Raw genomic sequence first — 27,787 nt, 5'->3', positions numbered from 1 at the left:
GAGGCACAACGACAACAGAGAGATAAAGTTTGAAGGAGAAGCGCCGCGCCAGCAGTCCTCCTCTCCGTCCGTGGATTCATTCTGTTTTTCCGACACTTCCAGCAGCGGTACATTTAAACCCAGCACACCAGAGCAGACTCGTGCTACCTTTAATGATTTACCGAAAGGGGAAGAAATAACTTTCAAGTACTTTTTATGTGTTGGGGGCTTTCTGTCAGATCCAGTAAAAGGTGAGTCAGTATTTCTTAGTAAAATTTGATATATTTTAAGCGTTTCAATGTGATGACGTAAGAAGAATCAGAAAAGTGTGGCTGTTTTGTATTTTGTGAAAACGTGGTTAGGGTTTCCCATAGATTATAGCTTTATGTTTATGAGAACTAAAGATATGTATTCGTTGTTTTCTTTGTTTGTTTTTGGTCCACAGAAAGATTTGAAAACTGTCTACAAGAAACAACCAGAGGAGGCTTCTGATATTTTGATTCAAAACAGGATTATGAGTCTCACCACACGTCTCCTCTGTCTTACGTCTTGCCAAATGTTGCTGTCAAGAGGACAAGATTTTCTATTGATGTCTGGGAATTCCTTATTAATTCCACACTGAGGGGGTTATTATTTTCTTCTCAACAAGATGAACAATAGCATTGTTTCAAATGAACCATGTAACCATACCTGCATTGTGGGCCGTGATGGCAAACCGGCCACAAGTATCATCATGTTTCTGCTTGGTGTTGTCGGAAACCTCCTGGCTCTGTTTATCCTGGGAGTGCATCAGAAGGAGCATCGCTCCAGGTCCTCTGTGTTCTGCATCTTGGTAACCGGCCTGGCTCTCACAGATCTTCTGGGCACCTCCCTTCTAAGCCCACCTGTATTCATCTGTTATGCCCGTAATATGTCCCTTACAGACCTGGGCGGTAAAGGACTGTGTAACCTCTTCGGCTTTGCCATGAGTTTCTTCGGCCTTGCACCCACGCTCATCCTGTGCGCCATGGCTGTGGAACGCTGCCTGGCCATCAGCCACCCTTACTTCTACTCTGTACACATCCGCCGCAACTTTGCTAAATTTACCCTTCTCTTTATCTACCTATTTTCTGTGGCCTTCTGCCTACTGCCGTTCGTTAGTTATGGTAAATTCAGGCAGTACTGCCCTGGGACATGGTGCTTCATTGACATGGATGCGACTGAGGATGAACAGGCCAACTTGGTTTTGGCTTTCTCTCTGTCCTACTCCTCCCTCACGGCACTGCTGATCTTTGCAGTGTTCGTGTGCAACGGTTCCGTGATTATCACCCTTTGCAAGATGCACAAGAGCCATAAACTGCGCCGTGGCTCGGTCGGGTCAACGGGCAGAAAGAGGAGGCTGAGCCTGGCCTGGTTTGGCCAGGGAGAAGAGGAGATGGATCACCTGGTGCTGCTGGCGCTCATCACTGTCATCTTTGTGGTCTGCTCACTGCCTCTCACTGTGAGTCTATATTTGACCTTCCCTCTGTGCAAGCTACTGATATTATGTTGTTTTTCCTTTTAGTTTTACTACACAGTCACATTTGAAGGAGAGGTGACACACTGATTGCTTTTATGCAGTTTGCTGAAACATGACCACAGCTCCCCAGTGAAATGAAAAGAGGTTACAGCAGTTTACAGACAAAAAGGGGAAAGTTAAAGAAGGTTTAGTTATTGTTATCATCATTACTGGCCTGTAGTGGATGTTTTTGTGCACAATCTGCAGCGATGATAGATAAGTCTGATGTAATCTGTAAATAAGGATGGATGGAGCCACCTGACTTCATGCATTGGTGAGTGCTTTTTAAGGCTCAATTTTAGCGTTGTGGTCTTTGCTTTGTTCCTTTTTTGGTGCAGGAAGTGAAAACATTCAGCCAAGAGGGTGAAGTGTGTCAGGCTGCAAAAATGCTTATGTCTGCAAAAGTCCAGGCATTCTGCATTGTAGTCTGAGGTTGGACTCACTTTTTGATCCTCAAGTGCCAATTTAAGGAACTGGAGATTTTGGCACCTCAGTGTTGGTAGGTGGTAGGTGCTCAGTAGGTGCTGTTTGGTGGCAGGCAAAGTTTACAGGAGTAAGGTCATTTTAGCCTCAGGGTTTCCTAACTTTGTGTGCATCTAATAAAGTGAATTCCTTTCCCCCCTTCTGTAATTATTATGGACATAGCAAGCTTTTGGTGGCATGGCGACGGTTGATGTTTTTGTAAGTTGTGGTATGTGTTTGTCTGCCCTGTTGAAGTCTCCTTAACGGTTGTGCTTTGCTAATGAAAGGTGTGTCCCTAATGGCAGCCTTTGCCACACAAAGCACACTGTCGCTGCTTGTGTGTTTGTGTTATGCATTTTTCTTCACAGCTCGGTATCTGCCTCTGTTTAAGAGGAGTGTGCCTACAACCTGACAACCCTGGCAGACTGGTCCGGCCCTGCCTTTCACAGAGGATGTGTGAATCGTGTTATAAAGGCATTCATGTGCTGTCATATGTATATTAGCCTTTTTTAAATTCTTAAACAGACGGTTTCATGATAAATTAGTTTACAGGAAGCTGAAAATGCATTTTGTCACGCTTGTGCTATTCACCGTCTACTCACCATCTGCTTCGTGGTGGTTTGTGGTAACATTTGCCCTAAAGCTTTGACTAACCTAGGGTCCATGTGATTGTACTTGCCCTGAGTTATGGTTAAGAGTGACAGGGATGACGATACATACTCGTTCACACTCTGAGTAAGATTCCAGGAAACTCCAACTTCACCGCTTGCAAGCACACGGTCCTCCTTTTAAGAAGTCATGCAGACAGTTTGTGTTTCAGTTTCAAAGTTAAAAATAGAAAATTGTTTTACTTTTGAGCTTTCCTATGTATTTCTGTAATTGAGCTTTGTTTTCGAAAAAGTCAAATTTAGCCTAACGTTAAGTTTTGCTATCAACGTGCTTAAATTATGAGCTTGATATCCGTTGTGTATATGATGAAAGACAATGTTGCAGCAGCGTCTCAGCAGACGTGTGTGCATGTATGGTTGTTCACATTGTGGTTTTGATTGTCGTGTCAGAGCTTCCAGACAGATGTAGGCTCATGATTAATAATGGTCGGTTTGCCTGAGGCACAGCAGATGTGGGCAGAGAAGTCTGAATCTGTTCATTGCAATGAAAACAATGTAGAGTTCAAGTGTAATTTTTATTCTCAATTTCTCTGCTTCACTTAAGAGGTATACGGTCTTCATTTGGTCATTAATTCTTGCACTTCTACAACAACAATGTGCAAAAAGAAAAAAGAAGAAATAAAAACATTGAGCATGTGTTTCCGGTTAGTGTTTGTTGTCTCAGATCACTTTTGAGGAACTGAATATACTTTAAAGAATTAGGTTTTCTTCTGTGGCTCTGCACTCCACTTGGGTTGATGTAGGTGAGATGAAAAGCAGGCACTGGAAAATGAACACTTACATTTTTAAATTTAAGTTTGGCAGGGAATATCAATATTTATCGTATCACGACACATTCATTATTTTCAATGGTCTTTGGCTCACAGGTATAAATAATGTGTGTGGACTTTGTATTTACAGATCACATTTCACAATCTTGCATCCGCTGAATGGCTTTTGGACACTAATAAATGAAGCGGTGTTTTCTCTGCATTTTTCTGAGTCTGGTTCTGAGTACGGCAAGATTAACTATTAGTGTTGCAGACAGAGAGGTGGTAAAACACGATCTATGAGACAAAGAAGGAAAGGCAATGTATGTCTAGTTTACTGTTGCCTGGCTCGCATAAGCATTATTTAGCAAGTTTGTCAAACTATGACCCTGATCTTAATGTTATCTATTACCTCCCACTCACACTTTTAATACCGTGCAATTGATGCAGACAGCTGGAAACTATTAGGTTCAGTTATCCAATTAGAGCTAATCTCAGGCAGACACTGACACATTGTTACAGATTTATTGTCAAATTTATTGCCAGTATGCTCTCTGTTGGTTGTAAAATGTTTAAAAATACAGCTATGAAAAACAAAAATCATCTCCTGCTGCTGGAAAGGTTTTAAAGCATTCTCTCAGGATTATGCAAGTTGATACTGCTGAATTAACAGTAAAATGACTGTTGCATACTGCCATTGAAGTTTATAAGCATTAATTGACAGCTCAATAAGAATCATGTGAGTATTTAACCTATTGTAATCTCTATTTTAAAAGCTGTTTCCTCCAGTCTACAAATCGATGCCCTTCATAGTGTCACTATGGGAACTCCTGAAGCGACCCATCTGGTCAATACCTGGCTCAATAAAGTTGTTTTCGCTAGAAATTTTCCCAATTATCCCATTTGTGAATAATGAAAAACAAATGGCAGGCTTTTGGTTTTTCCTGTTTTTTAGGGGTTTTTTTAAGTGAGCAACTGTATCAGCAGCAGCATGGGCTCGATTTAATCACTAATGTTTTAACTTATTCATAAAAGGTTTCCATTAGGGCAGATGCCATATGCCCATCTCAATCATCAGATCTGTATTGATTCCTGTGTGTGTGGTTAGGGAGTGCAAAAAAAATCCATGATAAATTCCAGCTAGCCGCTTTTGAAAATATTATTTGTATCTAAAAAAAATAAATAACAGCTCGAATGAGGTCATACTAATTCTTCAGTCATTGATCTTCTGAGTAGTTTTACCCACCATACGGCCGTCTAAGTAAGGTGGAAGGCTAGAGGCTGGGAAGTTGGAAATTGAATGACAGTAAATGTCACCCTGTGAATGTTGTTTCCTTCTTTTCAGTTATTTAAATAATAAAGTTATTTGTTTTAATCGTTTTCAAACCATCAGCGTTCTGATATATGACGTAGGGATCCAAAATAATTTGCTAGTCTAAAAGAAGGAAAAGCATCAGAAAACATTTACAATGAGCACACTTTCAATGGACAAAGTTAACCATTGTCCAATGAGCTCCATGAAATATGAGTCAAGTTTCTTGATAACCAAACATGTTTTAAATGTAGCTGAAATGTGCGTCGTGTATCAGATTAGCACACACAATGATTAAATTACAGTGTTTGGCGAGCTTTAACAGTGCTAGCAGCAAGAACCTCGGTTTCTGCTAGCATCATTATGCGGTTACACATTGCTTTGGCTGCGTGGTTAGATTCCAGTTTATTCTGACAAAGCCGACGTATAAGCTGCTCATTTTTTAATATCTGAGTACTGCAAAACAGCGCTGCTATCGTTTGTTTACTTTCCCCCGTGCTTGTGTACATCTTCCATTCACAGAGAATAATACTTTTACCCAAATATTATCTCTAGTACGGACCATCAAGACAAGCAACGTTTAAACATCTAGTCGACTAGTCGCCCACAGCCGCAGTATAAAGTTTGGCATCTCCTTTGCACGTTTGTCAAATGTAGACCAAAGATTAAACACTGCTTAGTGGCAGTAGCAGTGAAATAGCAAATAAAAATAAAATTTCCATTTTTATTTTGTTTAAAAAATGAACCTTTTTCTTTTTGATTCTTCTCACAGTAGATACGTCATGTTACCGTTGATTTAAGCGCCTCAATTACTTTAATGTTAAGTCTTTGGACTTCATATAACTCCTGTTGAACCCTGTCTCTCTTTCACTCTGCTGGGGCTAGTGATATACAAATCTGACAGGAGCACAGTTTGTTCTGTGATTTGAAAAAAAGAAAAATGGAAATATCAACTTGCTTCCAATAGCTGTGAGCTAACTGGGCAAGAGGGCTGATTGCTGGGAAGATGATGAACAGCAGGCAGCTTTAACACATTTACAGGGCATCATTCCTCCAAGAATCATCACAGCGCTTCATAAATCTGGATTGTTTGACAGGCCTGGACAAGAGAAATCACACAGAGTGAAGTTTTCAAAATGCTATGTGGAACAGTATGCAGCACACAGTTCTTCTGTTAAAAGACACAAAAATTTCATTGGTAAACTATTTGTCAGGTCATAGATTTAAGAAAGATTGAGGTATTAGTTAACAAAATGTTATGAAGACAAATTTCACAGGATATTCTGCTTTTAGTTCAAGAACATTTAGATGCATGTTCGTTGTTCCCCTGCAGGACTTAAACAAGCGTACAACTAAATATTATAACAATAGTTTCCAAACCGCCTGGAGTTCTTACATGCATTAACATGCCCAGTCATAGCCAAAGCCTGAATGCCATTGAAAATATGCAGAATAACAGGCTTTTGGTGTTTTTTTCAGGGCCACTCCTATTTGCATCCAACTGGATCCAGATTGAGAAAATTAGTGTGGATGAAGAGGGGAATTTCCCAAATCCAGACAGATCCAGAAGATTGAAGTTAAAATGCCTTCCAGAGGTTGTCTAAAATGAAACCAAAAGTTGGGAATCTCAGTTGAATTCTTTAATTCTACTAAACTACCAACTTGAGCGACTAGCTGGAGAAAGAACAAGAGCTAAGCATCCAGAAAGATCTCACACAAACACCAGGTGAACATGCAAACCCCACATAGAAAAAATAGATGGCAGACTTGAACTCAGGTCGTTCTTGCTGTGAGGCAACCGGGCTAACCACTGTGCCACCTCTATAAGCAATGCACTTGTGTTTTCTTGTTAAAACCTCCTGCACGACCCTTCTCGCTCCCCATCTTCTCTATGGGAAAACTGTTTCCACACCACGTAGGAGCGAGGACAGGAGGAAGCATAAACTAGAATGGAAAGCACTCTGTGTGACATTAGCATAGGATACCATTACCTTTGCATGTGTTTAGGTTGTTGTTAGAAGCACAGTCCACGCAGCATGGGCGTCGTACTTACATGTGTAAAAGTACTTATGCTATGACAGAGTTGAAAATAAGAACCTTTTTTGTTTCTGTGGTATTTTAACCCTGTTGTGAGGTTTAGTGTTGTCTCTAAAAGGAAAGATGATGCTTTGCAATCAGCAGCTGACTTTGTGAAAAGAACAAAGAGGATTCCTTTCCTTTGTGCCTATAAGCAGATACACACATGCAAACATCTATACAGTGTTGGGGAGTTTCCTTGAGAGATTATTAGTTGTCTTGTTGAAACTATATTGAGTCAAGTAATTGTAATTGCTTCATCAGAGTAAAATGTGTAATTAATTACTTTGGATTGCTTTTGTAAAAGTGGGCACTGGGGCATCTTTTTGCTGCTGGTAAACACGCTCTATGTTGTACACTTAAGGCTTTTTCTGATTACAGAATGGAAACATTGTTAAAGTTTAACCACCCACAAGAAAAAAAGGGCACCAATAAAATAAAATAAAAACTTAAAAATAAAGCACATATTGCCTGATCAATCAAGTAATTCGTTCACAAAAAATATGTAAAACAATTTAATCAATGTTTGTTTCTATTTCTACACAAACAGTTTTATTTTTAACATACATAACATACTCAAAAGTAACTCAATAAAAACAATAATTGCTATAAAATAAGCATTTATTTTGTGCACATTACAAATGCGCATGCATGTGCACGCATTTATTTGTATTTCAGTAGTCAGATGGCTGCAGGCTTGTTGATCTTGCTTTTCTTTGTACTACCTGTAGTTTTATCCTGTTTGCCTTACCTTTGAACTCATTCTGAAATCGGACAACATATGATGCCAACGAATCTCCTGAAGAAACCTTTTGATGTGCCAGTTAAGTGTGGGAGCTGGAGAACATGGCTTTGGGCTCCAGTACAATAGGAGGTGAGCAGCTGTGGAAGAGGTCTTTAATGGCTGAGGAATAGAATGAATGGAAGAGGCTAAAGACAGATGTGGAGCAGATGGGGGCAGCTGCAGCAGTCATCATCTGTTCATGTGTTTTTGGTTCCCCGAATGAAAAATTGTTTGTGACTGATGATGATTATGTGCTTAACTGAACCTTGTACTGTACTCTGCATGCTTGATTGAGCTCGAAATGCTTTGGCACTGTTAATGAATACCTTTAGTAGATACTTTTTTAACAGTCTTTTTTGTGACTTTCAACTCTGAGAATGTGAGCCATAACTATAGCTGCTTATTTGCACATCCAACAAGTGTGAAGCAGCCTAAGCACTTATTTAATGTTGTGTTTCTGAATGCGTCCCTCAGTTGTATCCCCGTGAACAACTCCTGAAGTAAAAATAAATCTGTTCCTTTAGCTGCTATATGTTCTGTTTACCATCTAGTTTCTGACATTTTTGGTCTGCTGTTTGGTGCAGGCTAGGTGACTCTCAGAGGATCTTCTTTTGTGCTGAAAACAGCTGTCTTGAGTCTGGCTGATAATTCACTGTGGATTTGTGGCTATGAGAGACTCTTCTATACAAGTCATTTTTTGTCTCAAATCTAAACGTCAAAACAGTGATTGTTGCGCTTTTGCGCGTCATTTATTTCCTGTATATGGCACTTTTTTTTCTCTGTCCTTTGAATGATCTCTCTACTTCCAGCCAGATTGTCTACCACACATTTCTCTGCAGTTACATATTGAATACTTCAGTGGTAAAACTGGAAGGACAAGACATTATGAAATGTAACAGTTTCACACTACCGCTGCACTCTGGCTAATGCTTGAGGTTACAGGCCCCTTAATTCTGCAGAATTTTTTTAAAGATAATTGATGGTAATACAGCTGGAGTCTATCCCACCTACCACAGGGCGAGAAGTGGGAGTACACCCTGGACAGGTCAGTCTAACCAAGGCCAATACAGAGAGGCAGGCAACCAGTTGCACTCACAGCTGGATTACCCAGCAAGAATTATTTGCTATTATTTATGGTAGATACAGTAAAATGTCTTGTAGAGGAACCAGTGATCCACTGTATGATTCTATATGTGTTTAGGCTGTTAGTATTGCATATACATTTGTTGATAAATTTTCTTCCTACTGATCTTACTGTGCATGGTCACTAAACCTATGTGGCTGAGGCCTTGACAATTAAAGCAAAAGATCAGCAACTCTAGGAAGGATTCAGTTCTTTTTCACTTGCTAATCCCTATCGGGAACATAGGCATTTGGTCCAAACAGATGCAAGGTGTCATGCTTTGGTGTGCCTGTGTGCATACAAGAGAAAGTACCAGCACCCCTTTTTTCAGTTAGCCATTTGCTGCATATACATTCACTTTGAGAGCTCTTGGTAGTTGGGTAGCTTTTTTTTTTTTTTGCCACGTGTGTGCACAGTTATTTGCCTTTCTGTCAACAGTGTCATTGTTCACACGCTGTTGTGTGAAATGTGCTCCACACCCAAGTTTAGAGTTTCTCAACCTTAGGGCTTGTGTAGTCGCTTCAGATTGTGAGGAAAGTCACAAGACGAGGAAAAAGTTTATATAGAACAAATGATATAAAATGATATGTTGGTACATACAGTAATCACATTTCCCCCAGGCATACATTGTGTAATTAAAAATGTATTTTTGATTTGAAAAACAGAGGTGTGACTTTTTCATAATGGCTCCACAGTGTAGTGGTTTACACGTTCACCTAACAAGCAAAAACCCCTGGTTTTATATGCAGGTGGAGACACAAATCTCCGCCCTGGCATCCAGAGTTAATTCAAATCCATTTTCATATCCACTTATCAAAACACAACCACTTATCTGTGTTTTACAATTGATAATTAGCTTAAGTAAACACAGCTAAGTCTAGTCTCCTTATGTTAGCAGCTCCAGAGAACAATAGGATTCTTGTTTTATACTCCGCCTTGTTTGCAGCATTAGGAGATAAGCGACCTGGCACAATGGTACAGCAGTGAAATACAACACCCTCATATCAAACAGACGATAACAATGGCAGAATAGGCAGAGCATCTGTTGATGTGCTGAAGGACACTTGAAAAGGGAAGCAGTTGACACTCGAGTTCAATAATGTGGTGAAACCCTTGCTGCAGTTAAAAACCATTATCATAGCGAGGCTGGTTTTTAGCGTGGCCAACTAAATGACTGCTTCGGGTGATCCCTGAGTTGGCCACGCTGCCTGCTGGAGGGGCCCCAAAAGAGGAAGGAAGAAAAAAACTTTGTGAACTGTAAAAACTGTTAACAGTTCGGTCAACAGTCTACAACTGACTGACTCTCACATAACCTGCTTTTAATTTAATCGTCCAGCTGAGTAAGAATCATGTATGACTAACCAGGTTACTGATATTTCTTGTAAAGACCTTTCTCATCTCAGTAAATCCTATTAATGTGTGTATTTTATGTGCTCAGGTGTGCCCTCAGCTTGGGTCATGAGGAAGTCTTTTGAAGTCTTTTAAAGAGAAAAGAAAATCTCCATGAGAAAGCAAAATAATTTTGCTAGTGTCACAGTGAAAAATGTAATACAAATTTCTTGTTCTAACTATTCAACACGGAGACAGGATACGTCAGCATCTGTACTTTCCACACATCTCATAAAGTTATAGAATTACAATGAAGTCATTGATCTAGGATATCAGTAAATTAAAAAAATGTTTGTGGGTGGAACTGATGGATGAGGGGTGGGGGGGACACATCAATGAATCCTCTTTATGATTCTTTCCAAAATGCATTTCAGCTGTGCGTGGATTAACTTCTGCCTTCAAACACATCTAAGACAGAGTATGTAGACAACAGGGACTAAACAAACGAAACAACATAATTGCAACCAGACAGTAGTGACGAGTTGGTGGTTTGAAATTTTGGGGGTGACTGCACCCTGGCTAATGTTTACTTCTGCAGCGAACTTGAGAATATGATGGGAAGTTTCCTCTGCTCTCATCTTCTCCCAGAGAGTCCTGCAAAATCCTAAAAATACATCATGTCGGCAAATAGCCAGTCCACATAGGGTGTATTTGTATAGTTTTAGATGTGTGACCCTCACTGATGGAAATGAGACTTAACTTCCTAAGTAGAGGAACTGTTTTTTTTTAAATTACAGACAAGTTGCTGTTGATAAAAATTGTGCACAAGTGACATGGCGAGGTACTTTTTTAATTGTGTTTTTTTTTTCTGTAACACTCAAACTGAAATGAATGCATGTAGTTTAAAAAGCTGTGATATAAAATATCTAACTTTCTTCTTCCTGTCATGTTTCTTCTACACAGAACAGAACTAGAAACCGAAACAGAATCATTCAAAACTTTTATTCAACAGCTATTAAGCGATAGTTAATGAATAACGTGTGTGTGTGTGTGTGTGTGTGTGTGTGTGTGTGTGTGTGTGTGTGTGTGTGTGTGTGTGCGAGCGCGAGCCTGTTATCTGGGAATAAAGACTGAAAACATAAGGAATCAACTAGCTGGCTTCACTTCTCACTCTTTGTGTACATTATGTCTCATTTGGTTAATCTGTCTCGCAGTTGTGTAACAGTTAGCTTTGCGTTAGAGTCTGTTCTGTGTGCTTCGATAGTGCCGTAATCCAGACTTCAATCCTTGTTATTATCTTCTGTTTGAGAGGTTTCCTTTGATGCTGCTATGCTGCTGATCCCCAGCTGACACACACCCAGCACACAGCCTGGCACGTAGATTCTTGGTCCCAGCAGCTCAGTGGGAAAAACTAAGAGATGGACAATGACAAGGAATCATGCTGAATCACAGCTGTTCTGATCAGGATGCCAGTTATAAATTTAATCAAAGATCCAAATAAACATTCAAACACAGCACTTAGCAATAGTCACTTACAGACTTCATAAAGGAAGTGCTTTGTGGTTATTTGGAGCTCGCATTAGCAGGATAAATGAATTATGCAAACCGCTTTGATAACCTTTAAAACTGCACCATACAGGGGGTGAAAAACACATAGCGATGCAGGTGTAACTCTCTTGGCTGTGTTTAACCAGAATAGTGTTGCAATATTGTTGCTAATATGCTGCGCTTTTATTTTAATGAGGTTTATAATGCAGTGTTTTTACTATAATAATGAAGCTAATCCCAAAAATATAACAACTAAAGACGGTGAGGGATTTATTTGGCTTTGGTTTGCTGTTAGAACCAGTTTGGAAAAGCCCAAAATAAAGGCCTGCTGTGCGTGTTAAGACCTGGAATTCTTCTTTGTATGTCACGCGCTCCTCGTTGTGGACAGCATCCATTCATTTAGTAGTGCTAAAAAATATCCAAAATATAGGGCGAGAAAGTAGGTCTATGATTTACAGAATTATAATATGGTAGCTCAAAAGACAGGCTTAATGTAAGTAATGTATTCTTTCGTTTATGGTTGCGTCTTCAGAACGTTTAAAGTTTTTGGAAACAAACTAATTTAAATGTAAAAAATGCATATTTTACTTTCACTCTCCTGTCACTGTTGTGCAATAAAGGTGATGAGCTGGATCAAAATGAGCTCAGTTAAAAAAGGTCGACTTTACCTTGTGCGAAAGTGATAAAAACACACAGTCGCTTCCAGTGATGTTCGTCTAATAAATATAGTCAACACAAAAGCAACAGTTGTCAGCTGAACAGACTTTATTGGCATTGCAGTAAAGTGAGGAAATCACCTGTCACCTGCTGTGGGTGGAAACAGTGTGCTAATCATAACCTCCTGTTTTTATTTTACTGCTGTATAGATTCATAACTATATGAAAGTTAGTTTGGGATGACAAGCAATAAAATAATTCTGTTTTTTGAAAGGTCGTCTGAATCGTGGCTTTATCAGCTACAAAGTGCTTAAAACATAGAGCGCTCACCGGCTACCTCCACCCCAGCTGGTTGTGTCACCCTTTGACTACGTGACCATGTCACATATCATCACATCACCAGAGTTAATATAATGCCATAACAGGGATGGAAGATCAATAAATCAAACAAAAAAATAGGACTGATCAAGGGCGTAGATTTGGTTTTGGCCTTGGTGGGGACCGAACTCTTTTTTCCTTTTTGTCTCTGCTTCTTGATAAAAGGAGGAACACACTTGCCTACATATGCTATTATACATGCTTTTAAACCATTTACAATCACAATTCATAGTTTTATATGTGAATTATATAATGTTAAATTACTATTAAACAAATCACTGACTAAGTATTTTAGGCTTTAGTTTACTTCAGCCATATTCCATATAAATCAGGTATCATACAAAAATAAAAACAGCTTCAAATACAGTCATGACAATAAATGAATATGACTTTAAGGACTTAACAACATTAGTTCAGTTATAGTACACCAACATCTGTTATACTTTGGCACTAAGGCACACTGAATGACCTGGTGGTTTTTGTCCATAAAACTACTCGTCTAAGATCACCACAAAGTAAAAGATCTCTCAGCAAAATTGTGCAACATTTTAGGCACTATTGCCCCGATCAGATCAGTGAGCTGGGATGTTTTATTCTAAACACGAACTACTGTTACAGCAACAGACATGGACTACTGGTGTCCCACACAACAACTCAATGTCCGCTATGTGAAGCAGCCAAACACATGCCTGCTCCTCTCGTTAACTGAGATAAACTGCTGGCATGTTTGTTTTACATCTATACTGTCCAGTCTCTCCTGGTGGACATACAGCAGTATTGTTTAATCTCATTCGAGTCCTTGTTGACCTTAGCCATCTTTTTAGTCTTCTGAGAGCACTGAAGCTTCTTTCAGCCTCAGTACCTGCGTTTTATCCTCAGATTAAAATTATTATTTTGATGTGCCTCACCTTTGGCCCTGGCTCTTCCCCTCTGACTGCACTAGGACATATTGCCACCTGATAAAATAACACATTGATTTGTGCCATTTAAAAAGTGAGACATGTCAATTCAGATTCTTTGTCAAACATACACTAATGAATCAATTTACATCAGCAGCCTAACAATTGTCATGATAATAAATACTATTTAATCTATAGCACCAAATCATCAGTCAGTCACCTGTGACCTCGCCTCTTCACCTCTGTCCGAGCTACAACATGGCAGAGCTGCCTCTGTCACCTGATGAATAACAGTGAGACATTCCACATACATGCAGTCACACATGTGCTTCAAATACAGCAATGAACCAACAAGTCATCATCCAACTTCACCTGTGACCTTGTGTCACCATTACTCTCTGAGCTTTATGTTGGTTCTTCTGTCACCTGACAAATAGGACATACATGACAATAAGAATACAATGTGAAGCTGCTTCAGTGCTTCTGTCACTTTGTGCAGATCTTGACTCATCAGTAATGTTTGTAGGGTGAGTGCATTTTTAAAACAATTTGTGCAAACTGCACTACAAGGTGGAATATTTGTAAAATCATGACTACCTCATGACATTTTGTCTCAAAAATTAACCCTATGAATATGTCAGTGCCGTTAGGATGAAATTATTGTGTCACCAACATTTTAACGTTAGACATATAATTCTAACAGCCTCTGTAATCTAATATCCTGGCTGCTCGAGGCTGCTGTTTTCTCTGACAGTTTCAATCAAAATTAGAAATGCTGCTCTGAGACTGAGAGAACTAATAGTGCTGCATGTTGTGCAGTTAGTTTCCAAAACACGTTATTAATGGGTACATACAGTTTTAGACTGATGTGGGCCAAAGCCTAGCATAGCCTGTAACGTGATTGTGACGGACACATTTTATGAGTGAACTTGACTTTAAGTGACTTACAGGTTTCTTTGAAAAACACTTTCTTACATCCAGGTTCTTCCTCTTTGTTGGCGTCTTCCTCTCCTCCTCGCAGCGCAGGTTTGCCGCTGCTAAATAGTGGTGTGCGGATCGATACTGAAATATCGATTCTTCCGATACCAGCAATTTTTGTTCTAGAATCGATTCTCATATTATAATATCGATATTTTAGTACTCTGGGGTAAATTTGTAGTTTTTCCATTAAAATGAATGCAGTGGAAAGAAACTATATCATTTGGATCTTCTAATTTTGAAGGAACTACTTCCTCTTACGCCTTTCATAGTCATATGCGAAATACGGCTGTATAAATGTGTCGCAGCCCCTGGCGTGCACACTCACAACAATGGCTGAGCGCAAACAGAGTCATGTGTGGATGCATTTTACCTCCACAAACAGCCCAGACGCGGTTTGTGGTATATGTGGCAAGACAGTGGGGTGTTGTGGCACAACCCGTTCTCACTCCCAAAGCGTAACATTTTACGCTAGGTGACAAATCGTCACCATATTACGTTTTCGGCTACCCACCACGTTCCTAAATGACGACCTCGGAAAAAGAGGAAATATGAGAACCGTCTGGACTGAACCTACACATGTTCGCTCTTATTCTTCAAATCGCTTAGAAACACGCTTTTTAACATCATTAAAGTCCTGGTTAAGGTCAGGAATAAGGTTATGGTCAGGGCTAGGGATAAGGTTAGGTTTAGGGCTGGAATACAGGGCTGGAACGTCTACTCCCGCGGGAGCGTCATTGCACTGGATTCCAGCCATAACCCGCCGCGTACCATAAGAACGCCGAAGGTCTCCTTTCGCGTTCCTGAGGAACGCGGCGGGACGTGACAAAACGTCGACATGTTACGCCTCGGGAGTGAGAACGCTCTGTGTGGCAACACCACTGACATCGTCAAACACCTCGGAGTAAATCACATCACAGAATATGATGAGCTTATGTTGAGGCGAACTGAAGAGGAGGACGGGGACAGGTGCTGCTAGGGCGAGAAAGACGTCTCTCGCAGAGTGCTGCAGGCAGGCAACATGCTCAAATAGCGCACAACGTCAGTTTTTTTTTTTTATATATGATTATTCTGCATTATTAAGCAATAAAAACAAGTTGTCTGATGTCCTCTAATCATTATGAAGCAATATGGTTATGTTATTATTACAATTACATAATACAATTATATATTGTATTATGAAATGCAATGAAACATTAAGTTTTTGTACAGAGTATCGGTATCGGATCAGTATCGCCGATACCACCCTGAATTTTACTTGGTATCGGATCGGAAAGGAAATCAGTGGTATCGCACATCACTACTGCTAAAACTAAACAGAGCTCCCTGAAAGGCTCAGCCAATCACATTGGCCATATTTGTCACATGACGTAGGACTCCAGTAGAGGACGTAATTGACGCTGACACATCGTTTTTTCTTTCTATCGGGTTTGTTTTTCTTTACTCGAATAGATCAAATTATTGGTGGGGACACGTACCTTCCGACCATGCCAAATCTACGCCCTTGGGACTGATGTTTTAAAGCAACAGCAAATTAGTTCCAGTGGATGTTTTTCACTGCTAACAGCAACAAGGGATTTAGTTCATAGTCCTCGGTTATATGCGGTTAATTTACATGGATGACGTCCAGATGGCTCTCTGTGAAAGAATGTCGCAACCAGGATTAAATTCATCTGGCTGCACTAGTGACATTAAACACAGCCTCAGTCAACAACAGTTACACTTTACTGTGAGCAATTCTGTTCGATTTGAAGTTATTTCAAAAGATACACTCCTGCTGTTTTCAAAGGGCATATATGACCCTGTCAACAATACACGAAAGCACAGTAGCATCATGTCTGTGAAGGTTCTCAGTCATCCAGGTCACCGTAGTCTAAGGAAAGAAAAGCGTCTGGACTTCTTTAAGTTTCTTGAAGTTTTAAGAAAATGAGCATTTTTATCTCCAATGAAGAGGAAGTGTCGGTCTACAGCTTCTTCTGTTGTAACACTCTCAAGGTTTTGTAATTTGCCCAGCTAAAACACTGTGCCTCATATTTTACACTGTCCAGTTTGAAAAGTGGGGTTTTATGGTTTCACGGTTACTTCCACTTCCTCTTTTGGGGAGTTTGAGAAGTGTAGTTCTGACACCAGCCTCTTTTTGTCAGTTGTTAAGCAAACGACAACTCCTACACATTTGGCACATCCTGCTCCCGAGACAGGATTTAATTGTGAGAGAGTTCAGAGTGACAGCTTTATTTGGCCCTGAATTCTAAAGAGATTATAAAGGTTTGTCTTAAAACTTTTATGAGTTTTCCACGAACTTAGAAAGCATGTAATGTATAAGACATTGTGTACTATTTAAAACAGGAATCATTTTTTTGTGATACCAAGGCATGCGTGTTAAATGTAATATTACTTTGCCCTGTGGTCTTTGCAGACAGTTGAATTGATGTGTGAGTGTTCAGAGAGTCCGTTATTCTCAGAAGTCATTTATAGATGATGATCATAAAAGGTTTAATGTTTTCAGGTGCAGTAGTTCACTGTAGTGTTGAGCACATCTTAGAGAGGAAGCTCACTAATGGACCGTAAGTGTAGACAGTGTAATTCCCCTGATGAAGCATGTCTGATTATATCAATATAGACTGACTATACTACCGTCACTTATTGCAGCATATAGTTTTTTGTCTTCTGGAAATGTCTTTCATGGAAATGAACAGCTTAATAATAATCTCCAAAGACTGGGATGTGTTTTCTGTGAAAAAGTCAGTAAGGAAAACAAATGTTACCATTGAGCCGTTGTACATGCACGAGAGATGTATATCCTGCAGACGGTGTCGGCAGGAAACACCCACTCATTTTTCCTCTCTGTACGTTCTCCTTAACCTCAAATGTCAGAAAACACGCAACAAAAAAACCTGTCTACCCTTGCATTATAGTGCCACACTGAATAATTCACCAACTACAAAAACAAAACAACTTCAGGATCTCAGGAGATAATCATCCTCAGAGATAAGCATCCTCAGACAGCCTTTATGTCACTAAGCCTCGTGCTGCTCTGTTTAAGGCGTTCAGGAGAAATAACACAGAAAACACTCCTGCATAGCTGTTAGTGGAAATCCTATAATCTCCAATGATCAATGGATCAATGAACTTTAATGTGCTGTGGTGAACCTTTCACTGACCTTCCAGCGGAGTTACGAGAAAATAAATCTGCTGTCAAGTTTTGAATGAATCTTTTGATAAATACACACGGGCAGAAAACAGGGATAAGGTTCGTTGATGTGTGAAGTTGAAGAGAAGTGACAACTCGGAAAACTAAACAGGGGAAAAAACACTTGGGTGAACTCACATTTCCACCAATTTACTGCATGTGGAAAAATGTCACTAAAAGTAAAAGATTACTTTCAAAAATAAAGCCACGAATATGTACACAGTTCAGCCACAATATAAATAAAGAAAACACTGAAAGGTGAAGCGAAACATAGTACGGTCCTGGCGTTTATATGGACGTTATTTTAACATGTGCCACCCAAACCAAGTGTATCCTGTGTTAATGGCACCTTACATGCACATGTGCCCCCCTTTCCCTACCAGGACAGGGCGTACATGCAAGCTATACTAAACAAACTGGCCAAGAACAGTTCGAGGAACACAGAGTCCTTGCTGTGCATCCCACAGGACCCAGAAGCCCTTCTCCCAGTGTTGTATGTTAGGCATGGAAAAACACCACTAAAGGGAGTTGCACAATAAAAAGGCCGTTCATTTTTCTGTCATGGCTCATCTGTGCGTAGTTAGTAGTTTTTATGATTCACCTCATTTAAAGTGCTGAATGAATCAGATGCCTCCATGCTATGACATGGTTATAAATCTTTGTACGATTACCTTTCAATCAATCAATCAATCAATCAATCTTTATTTATAAAGCACTTTTCATACAAAGATGTAGCACAAAGTGCTTTACATGGTTAAAAGCAGCCAATCCCACCCCGCCCTCCAACTCACTCCCCACACTCTCATTAACATAAACGATCATGGATACCCATATGGAAAAGATATATATAAATCTTATAAAGTTTGTATCTGTCTTGTGTGAAACTTGTATGAAAAGCATATAAGAGTGAAAACACATATAAGATCCCTTGAAAAATTATATAATGAAACTTGTATGTTTTGGATACTTACTAAAACAATGTATGAAAGTAATGCGAAAGTGGCCACTTTCATGAGTAAATCATATAAGTTTTTACTATTTCTTTTCCATATGGCTACATACACACACACACACACACACACACACACACACACACACTTAAAGAGTAAAATTGGGCAGCCACGGTCGATCACAGCCCCGGTGCAGAGAGCCCCCTCCGAGGAATCTTTGTCGCTGCACTAATGCAACCTTTTGGCCAAAGAACAGAAATACAGCAAAGTTTCACGCACCTTTGGTAAATTGTGCTCTCGTGCTGTTGCCAACTCTACAACCCAAAATGATTCATTTGTTTCCAAAAAAGCAAGACGAGAGCGTTAATCAAGCTCAAGCCTATAAATTTATTCCATGGAGGATGGGTGTGTTAGATTTCTCTTAAAGACTTAAATGAAGTGAACCAAAAAGTCTGCAAATGACTCACTATTGCTTGTAAAGGCTAACAGCTGTAAGCAAGTTATGAAGCTGAAGGAAACAGAATATCATCAGTGTGAGCATCGCTGAATCACTTCAGAGCAAAATGTAAGTGAATGAATCAACCTGAGGCAATAAGGTCGCACGTGTTGTGTTACTGCTAGCTTACCCTTGAAGGGGATGGCTACGGTGAAAGGCTTTTACTTTTAAGGTCAGGTTCAGATCAAATGTTAGGATTCGGCAAATAGTGAGTAGATTCCATGAAATGACTGTAAGTGTGACGTCCTCTGAAATGATGATAACACAAAACTGTAAGTGCAGAAATTTGTTAAACAATAATGTTTGTGGCAAACATCAGTACACATTAAGCTACTTCCATACTTAAACCTGTTAAAATCAGTGCTTTTGTATTAAGAACAGATCAAATAAGTTCGTGTATTGTAAATTGTGGGAGTCATAGCTTTAGATTCGTGCAGATCTAGCTCAAGCTATGATCAGTGTTACTGACACAGGCTGTGTTTTTTTAACGGAAACACTCTGAGCGACCTCACACTACACAACACGCTTTCCATTTCCTGAAAAGCAAGCAGCCGGGGGGCAAACACTGGGGTGCATTAGGTAACTAAAGAAGCAGCTGTTTTCTGTAGAAGTTAAAGAAGCACAAATATTGAATACAAACATGTAAGAAGCTGCACATACGATGTCAGTTTTGTATTAATAGTTAATTTTCTCCAACTAAAAAAAAACAAAACAAATATTGCAGGTTTAACAGGCACCAATGAGATTGATATTGAGCTTCTCTTCTTACTCTAGGAATAAGTAAGTAATTACGCATATTTTCCAAAAATCTTAATTCCTTCAGAGACTGTAATCGATCTGTAAATGATTTCTAAAAGCCCCGTTTTCTCTGCACTGTCTGATCTAAAGTTTCAGAATAATCTGCAGTGAAACAGGATCAGGAAGACAGAGTTAGGGGAGTCCACTAGGACAACACGATAGGCAGTAATGGGTTGTAGAGTGTAGAAATCCATTATGTGGTCTGTTTCCTGAATGAAGCAGCCATCATCAACCATCTTACATGCAACCTATGTGTGTCTTACATGCCTTATTTACAACAGATGGCCTGGATCCAGGTACATGAAGACTGTCAGAACAAAGAAGCGAGATCCATAAAAAACAATTTGAGCAAAATAAAACAAAAGCAAAATCTCCAAAACAAAATACGGGTGGCCTAAATAAAGGATAACTGCATCTCCGGTCAGACCAGAGCAAATGATGCCACGTGCCTCCTCATCTCCTCTGTCTTTCATCACTACCATGACCCAGAAATCAATCTAAATATGCCATGCTGAAGGATGTCTCAATTCCTAAAATGCATCTGGCAGAGAGGAGAGAGGAGGCTTGTCGGACGAGTTTTATTCGAGAGTGCACAGGTGTTGCATCCTCTGCTAACGTGCGTGACGCGGCTGGAACATACAAACCATGGCATTGGTGGGGCGGGGGTCTGTAAATAAAGGAGTCTCTTCATTCATTCAGATTGTCTAAGCATCTAAGCAAAAATACCTCATTTTGTTATATGCCTGTTGCCTTGGCTCCACTCTCTTTGCATCTCTGCTGGGTAGGATTAAGACTTGAGGAGAGGTGGTGAGGGAAGGAACTGAGGATTGAGAAAGCTGCATGCAGGCAAGGTAAAACCATACTGAGAAGTCCGAGGGCTCTTGAAATATCAAAGTAAAATAGGCTGGATGTGAAACCATCAGCTGAAATATAATAATAATAGTCTGGTACTTGTCTGGTAACAGTGCCCTCCAAAGCTTTCTGCGTATAATTGTGAAATGTTTAAAATCCATCGATTTCTTTACCTGCTTTAAAAGAGTATTTGGTTAAAAGGTAAATATCTCCATGGCTACAAAAGAGACGAGGTTCTGTTTCATTCAGTATTTGTCATTACAATTTGCAAGGCTGTGGGTGGTGATAGGTGAATGCAACTGCACATGTACGGCACTTTGTTGGCTAGATTTATATACGGTACATATATAATACATGTCTTCATCACGCCTTCCCTGCAGCTCCCTGGTTCTCTGTTCTCCTAAATAATCCCCCATGATGCTTTCCCTCTATGTCTGGCCTGCTCTTTAAGCACAGACAGATCCATTAATATGCTCCTGTTTAAGGAGAGCCTGACATGTCATCAGTTTTGGCCCCACAGCCTGTAGTGCTTTGAGTGGACGGCTCGTGATTTGTGTTTGTCTCTGCGGGGCTTAAAGCCTGCCGAGAGCACCATAAGAGGCAGGGTGGCATGTAGGGAGCAGAAGCATGAGCGAGGGTGGTAATGTGGCGTGAGACAACAATAGCGAGGAAGGTAGCAGAGCACACGAGTCTGTTTGAAATGTTTCTGGCAGCGCCGCGTGATGAATTAAGGGTACCATAACTTTGCATTGAGCACAAGAAGCATTTGTCATTGTGTTTGTTAGTGTGTTTAATGCCAAGATTCATTTTTGTTTGAAACATTAAATCAAATAAGAAATTATTGCCAGCATGAGACCTTTTCCTAGGTCAGAAGCCAAAATAGTTAAGGGTGTTGTTGTATTTTCTTTATCGTTCCTACGAACATCTTTCTCTATGATTCTCCAGAGCTTTTAAAATGTATCTGCCACCAAATTGTGCTGACATCTGTACACTCGGGCCCTTTTCCACACGCACACACGATACATAAATCTTGAGTTTACTAAATTCAAATAAACAGTTTGAATTCAGTAATCTTCCATTTTTCAGCGTGTATATCAGTGTAACCTTTGATGCCTAGGCAACAAAAGCCAATTTTAAGACTAGTAATGTACGTGATCTACGCTGGCAATCACAAAGCAGTTAACAGCCGCTTCACGCAGTGATGAATTAAAAAAAATTAATTTTCAACTAACAAAACAAACATTCAAAACTCTCTGAATACTTCCAGATGAGTTTATTAAATAACCGCTCCCCAATTTTTCAAAGTTTTATTACCGCTCTTGATGCTGCAGTGACTTCCTGCTTACATACTTTGGGTGACTATTTTTCAAGTTTGCTGGCATTTCATTTACACACAGTCGACATTGATAATTTTATTGAGTTCCAACTCCATCTCGGAAGCTACTGGTTTTTACTAAAGCTGGAATTTTTTTATTTTTTATTTTACTACCAGTTGCTACTAATGTAGTAACAAGGAGGAGAGAAACTTACTAATAAAGTGGTGGCAGCAGGTAAATTGTGAAATTTTGCAGTCTACGCCTGCAAAAAAGGAAACGTGTTGTGTGAAAGGAAGTTGAGGACACACTAGCTCAGATGTGTTATCGTAAAATCCCTCCGTGTCTTATCTGCCATTTATTAAGCCTGTGAAATCCGCTAGAATCTGCCAGCATCAGTTGTGCAATTCAAGAAATTTTAGACGACTTAAAATTGCATGATTACTTCCTAAAAAGTCAAAAACATCTGGAGAGTATTTCATTCCACGCTCAACTGTAACTGCTACTGACACATGCAGGATGACGGCTCTCTTCCAGGATTTTGATGTTGTTATACCGTTGAGCTCAACCCCTTTCAGTAAAATCACATGATAAGTGCTGTTATTTTGGGTGTGCCTCTTCTCTTATTCTCTGTCTTTTTTTTAAAATTGTTTGTCATCGGCATACCCAGACATCTTTAGGTGAAATATCATGTTTGGTTGATTTTAGCCAGCTGATAAGTGTGCGAAGCATGCAGTCATGCTTGTGACTGGTCCCTGCACTGGGTCTGGACTCTCCCTCAGGCCTCTCTCATGTTTCTTGCTTATTAGTTTTCAGTCCAGTCCCTAGCAACATGGAAACATTTACACCGATGTAGAAAAGCAGTCAATCAGCAGAAGCCATTAATTAGGAGAATGTTTGTTGGATATTTCGTGGAGGAAATGGAGAATTGTTGATAGAGAATGGGAGTGAGGTGACAAAGATGCTTTGCCAGCTGCTGCTTCTCTCTCTGCCCTGGCTTTGTAGGCAGCCAGCTGCTGCTGTTGTCTGGCCTGCTTTTCTCCAGTCTGTCATACCATAAAGGTCGATACAGGAAAAAGATGTAGTTTTAACATGCTGCCTTATGTGGGTCTGTTTTCGGAACACTTTGTACATTTGAAACTTAAAGATGCGCTTACACAGAGTGTGATGATGCTGACATTTGTTAAAGCCTTGCACAGCAAGATGAACTGCCATCTCCTTTGACACTGATGCTGAACACGCAGTTGAGTTTTCATCTGGCTTTAGCAACAAAGTGCCGACGACTCTGCTCTATTTGCTGGAGGAAGCTTCGAATGGTCTCCATCCAGTTGAGACAACGTTTATTCTTTAATATCTTTAATCGTGTGCCAAAAACTTTCCGCTGTCAAGAAGTTTCCTCTCAAAAATTTGTATTAATGTTTTTAAAAATACATTGTTACCGTTTAATAACTTATTACTGTTTGTCTTCTTCTCCATACCTTTGTCTTCATCATTCTGGTACAAGCTCATCTTGGTTTCATCCGTTCAAAGATTATTTTAGAGAACTGTGTCGGCTGGTGTAACCAGTGGTTTGCACCTTGTTGTAAACTCTCTGTATTTCCATTCATGAAGGCTCTCTTTATAATAAAGTTTGACAATGATACATCTGCCTCCTCAAGAGATTTCTTGGCTCAGTTAGATGCTATGAAGTTGTTTTTCTTAACCTTGGAAATAATTCTGTCATCACGCACTTCAGTTGTCTTCTGTGGTCTTTCAGGTCTTTTGGTGTTGGTGAGCAGATCAGTGTAAAATTTTTTGTCAGCCTAATGATGACCTCCCGCACTTACACTAACAGTGAACAGCTATGACATACATATTCAGTACTTTGAAGGGAACAGGTCTTACCTGGCCATAAAACTGCTTTGATTGTCTCATTAATTTTGAACTTCTGAGAATGCAGAGCTGTATATAAAATAGACAGATTTTTATTTTAATTAAGTTGAAATTTTGCACTTCAAACACATCTTGATTGTTTAATTTACAATTCTACAAAAATTGTCTCTCTAACTCTTGACCTTGGCCTTGTAGAAGAGACGGTACAGAAACATTTACACTTGTAAACTGGAAATCACAGGAATTGCATCTGACCATGACGCTCTCTCTGTCTTTTCTTTACAGATTGCAGGCTTTATCAATGCGATCCATCCATTTTGCGGTGACAAAGAGAACCTGACAGCTTTCAGATTCTATGCGGTCAACCCCATCGTTGATCCTTGGGTCTTTATCATCTGCCGCAAGTCCGTGTTTCGCCACCTTTGCTCTCTGCTGAGCTTCCGCTTCAGTAAAGGAGCCGTAAAGACGACAGCACACTGCGCTCTGTCTTTACCCCTTGACAATGTCATACAACGCAACCCACCAGACACGTCAGTTCCACCAACCAACATGTATTCCAATTTACCTCGATGACCCACAAAAACCCATGGCAGTGCAAGGTGATGGCCTGGAGGCTGGAGGACGTTTCTATATGGAAAAAAACATTTAAGGAAAACTCTAAAATGAAATGAATGTATGAATCCAAAATTCCTGCACCTAGTATTTGAAGGCACAAAGACAAGACTGTCACAATTTAAATCTACGCGCTGCCGTTGAAATTTCTCCCTTAACTTTGGAAAAAATGACTGCACTAACTGTTAACTTTCCACTAATGGACGGAAGTTATTTCAACATTGCAAGGGGAGTTGTGCCATTAAAACAGCACTGTGACTTGGGACTAAGGAACACTTACAGTCATGTCAGGCCCAAGGATGACATACTGTAAAATCTGAATATATGCAGTTGAGGAAAGCTGTATGGAAATGTATGAATGTATAGTTGTTGTTGTTTGAATCTCGATCAGTCGGCCCTTTCTTTAAGGCACAGTAAGTCAGTAAGTCTGTTAATGCATTATCTGTGTCTAAAGCATGGATGACATGAGATTCAGCTCACGCAACGTGCCTGCTTATACGGTTTATTTGGATGACATATGTGTGTAACAGATATACACGATTATTATTGAACTGTCCACTGCCCATAACCCAGAATAGCCTTAACAAGTCTGCCACCATGGATATCCCCATATGGAAATTAAATTAACTTACAGGAAATGTTTGTATTTTGTATGTCTTGAAAGACTTGTGTGTCTCATACTACAACTTATGTATTGAAAATGTATTTGTGTGTCATGAAACATGAATTAAAAAACATATGAATTAAAATTTAATCAAGTAAAATTTATTATGCATAAGAATAAATATAGAACTAAATCACAGTGTGATATATAAGTCTCATAGAACTTTCTGTATATTAGGAAACATTTACTAATGGAGACAATGGGGCTGGAAATTTATTTTCCATATAGGGGTGATCCAAGCTGAATGCTAATGATGTCAATGTTTGTTGTATGTGCAACATATGCTAATGTGTAGCAGATCCAGTGTTAGCAATGCTAATTACTAATGTGTCAGTGGTTATTATGAACGAGCATGAGTGTATCCAGTGAAGAACCCAAATTTGGTCAAAAACCAAAGCACTTGATATGGACACAAGTACTGGGCCACCTAAAGGAGCTGCTCAGGAATGGAAACACATACCATGAAGCTCCCCGGGCACTGTTCTCATGCTGATGTTAACTCTGAAGTTACTGAGTCAGCAGAGAGTTACAGAGAATTACCGACCTCGCTCGGTACCTTTACGTGGCCTGCTTCTTCATGACTGAGTTGTTGCGGTTATTTAATGTTTCCACTTGCAGTAAGATCACTCAAGAGGGAAGAGTTCTACAAACTTAATTGCTGCAGTGATGGTGTCCTATTACAGTACCTTTACTTGAATTCAGTGAGCTCTTTAGGACAACCTGCTTTATCACAAGTGTTTTCAAAGGCAGTCTTCATGGCTAGGTGATTGATTTTGTAAACTTGTGGCAATGGAATAGAAAGCACCTGAATTTGAAGATTAACAGATGAAGCCTATTTTGGTTTTTTTTGTCTATATAGTGTATTTTTATTTAAGACCAAAAATCTCAAACACAGGTTGGCACTAGACCAAAAAGTCAGTAGATTTTTCTCAATTTTACAGAAAGGTCCCAAAGGGTCAAGCCTACATTTTTCTGCTCTGCATTGTGTTGACCAGACTCTGCTGGTGGCTTCAGAGACTTTCTCAGGCATCGCCCACGTTGTATTTACTTTCATATAAAGAAGCAGTAGGCAACAAAGTAGAGACCACCTTATCTCGACTGAGGGATAAACATAGACTGTCTGTCTCAAGCATAACAACTTCCTGCGGAGGGGAGCCCTCAGAATGGGAGTAACAATAACATCTGTAAACACGTGTAATGTCCTTTTTCTCCAAGAAAGTGTAAATGCTTCTACAGTTTATATCAGAGTCCCCTGAAATATCCTTTCTGCATTTAAAAAAAATCACATCGTTGTCAAGACATATGTATCAAGAGCAAAACCACTGTGACTGAAAAAATGGATTTCAGAAACGTAAAGCTTTTACTTCTTCAGGAGTTAAGATCGCCTGACTCATAACACTGACTATTTTGTGTTTCATGTGTTTGTGGTTGTATGTGTGTGTTTTCTAAAATACATCCTCTACCTTTACCCATAAGGTTTAAGTGAATGTGAAAAGGTAATACATAAATGTTTATGTATATATGTTGGTACAGTAGAAGCTTTTCATAATTGTGCTCTGTTGGAGGGAAAAATTGTCGTAAAAATGGCCTATTCCTTTTACCACTTACTTTTGCATTAAAACAGTAATGTAAAGGTAAACCTGCTTTTTTTGCAAGTCTAATAATAATGTTTTATGTTGAGAAACGAAAGGGATTAGTATAAGTTGTTGCTATTCCAAACCATCTCTGAGAGTTGGGTTACTTCTTTTTCAGAGAGGGTTTCATTCCTGTGGGAGTCCTGTTCATAATGTCACTGTATTGCTTGAACATTGCATTCTCCTTTTCTTCCTCCTTTTCATGGATCTCTAAACTACCTATGATGATTGTGAATGTCATTTTAAGAGCTTTTTGCTTTTAAAAATTCCGTGCTGCTGCAAAATGCACTGTGAGAATTAGACTTTTAACTTTAAAGCTGTAACTGTATTCCTGTGCTGTAAAGCTGTGTGTTTTAATGATTATGCAAGTTTGGTTTATGCAATTGCAAATGTATGAGTACGACAAAAATTGGGATTTTTTTTTCTTCAAAACATTTTTGTCTTCAATCCACATTCACGTTTTGATTTCACTTATGCTCAGTCATGCATGTCTCGATGTTAGACACATTACCACCCACACATTTTGCTTTGAGGATGTAGTGTTTAATCATCAAGCTGTAAATCTGTTGAATTGAATGAAAGAATATCATTCATTCTATCATTAACATTTCATTCATATAAAATAAAATCTCATTACAGTTACAATCTTGTCAAAAACTCTTTTGTCCATGTAAAAACAAAGCAAAAGTGAACATCCTTACTTGCACTGTTTGTCTTCTATGAGACCCGATGTTTGAAGAACATGACATGACATGAAAGCCCTTATGCAGTAATATATATATATATATATATATATATATATATATATATATATATATATATATATATATATATATATGTGTGTGTGTGTGTGTGTGTGTTCATTTATAATTTTTTGTGGCAAGTAAAAATGTTAAAGTTAAAAAAAAAAAAAAGTGTTGCAACAGTA

The 27,787-nt window shown here is 39.4% G+C and overlaps 1 protein-coding gene across 1 annotated transcript; it reads left to right on the top strand.

Annotated features, from left to right (window-relative positions):
- Window positions 1-27,491, top strand: ptgir (prostaglandin I2 receptor). Its single transcript, XM_085430155.1, has 3 exons — window positions 1-230; window positions 425-1,459; window positions 24,235-27,491. The coding sequence occupies exons 2-3, from the start codon at window positions 629-631 to the stop codon at window positions 24,520-24,522; spliced, it is 1,119 nt and encodes a 372-aa protein (XP_085286281.1). The 5' UTR covers window positions 1-230; window positions 425-628; the 3' UTR covers window positions 24,523-27,491.
- Window positions 27,492-27,787: the final 296 nt, after the last annotated feature.

Source organism: Copadichromis virginalis, linkage group LG14 (assembly GCF_057382275.1).
Source record: "Copadichromis virginalis isolate Kocher_CV1m ecotype Utaka linkage group LG14, C_Virginalis_male_GT1.1, whole genome shotgun sequence".
Lineage (NCBI taxonomy): Eukaryota > Metazoa > Chordata > Actinopteri > Cichliformes > Cichlidae > Copadichromis > Copadichromis virginalis.
The sequence above is the reverse complement of the archived record's forward strand: the minus strand, read 5'-3'. Positions and strand labels throughout refer to the sequence as shown.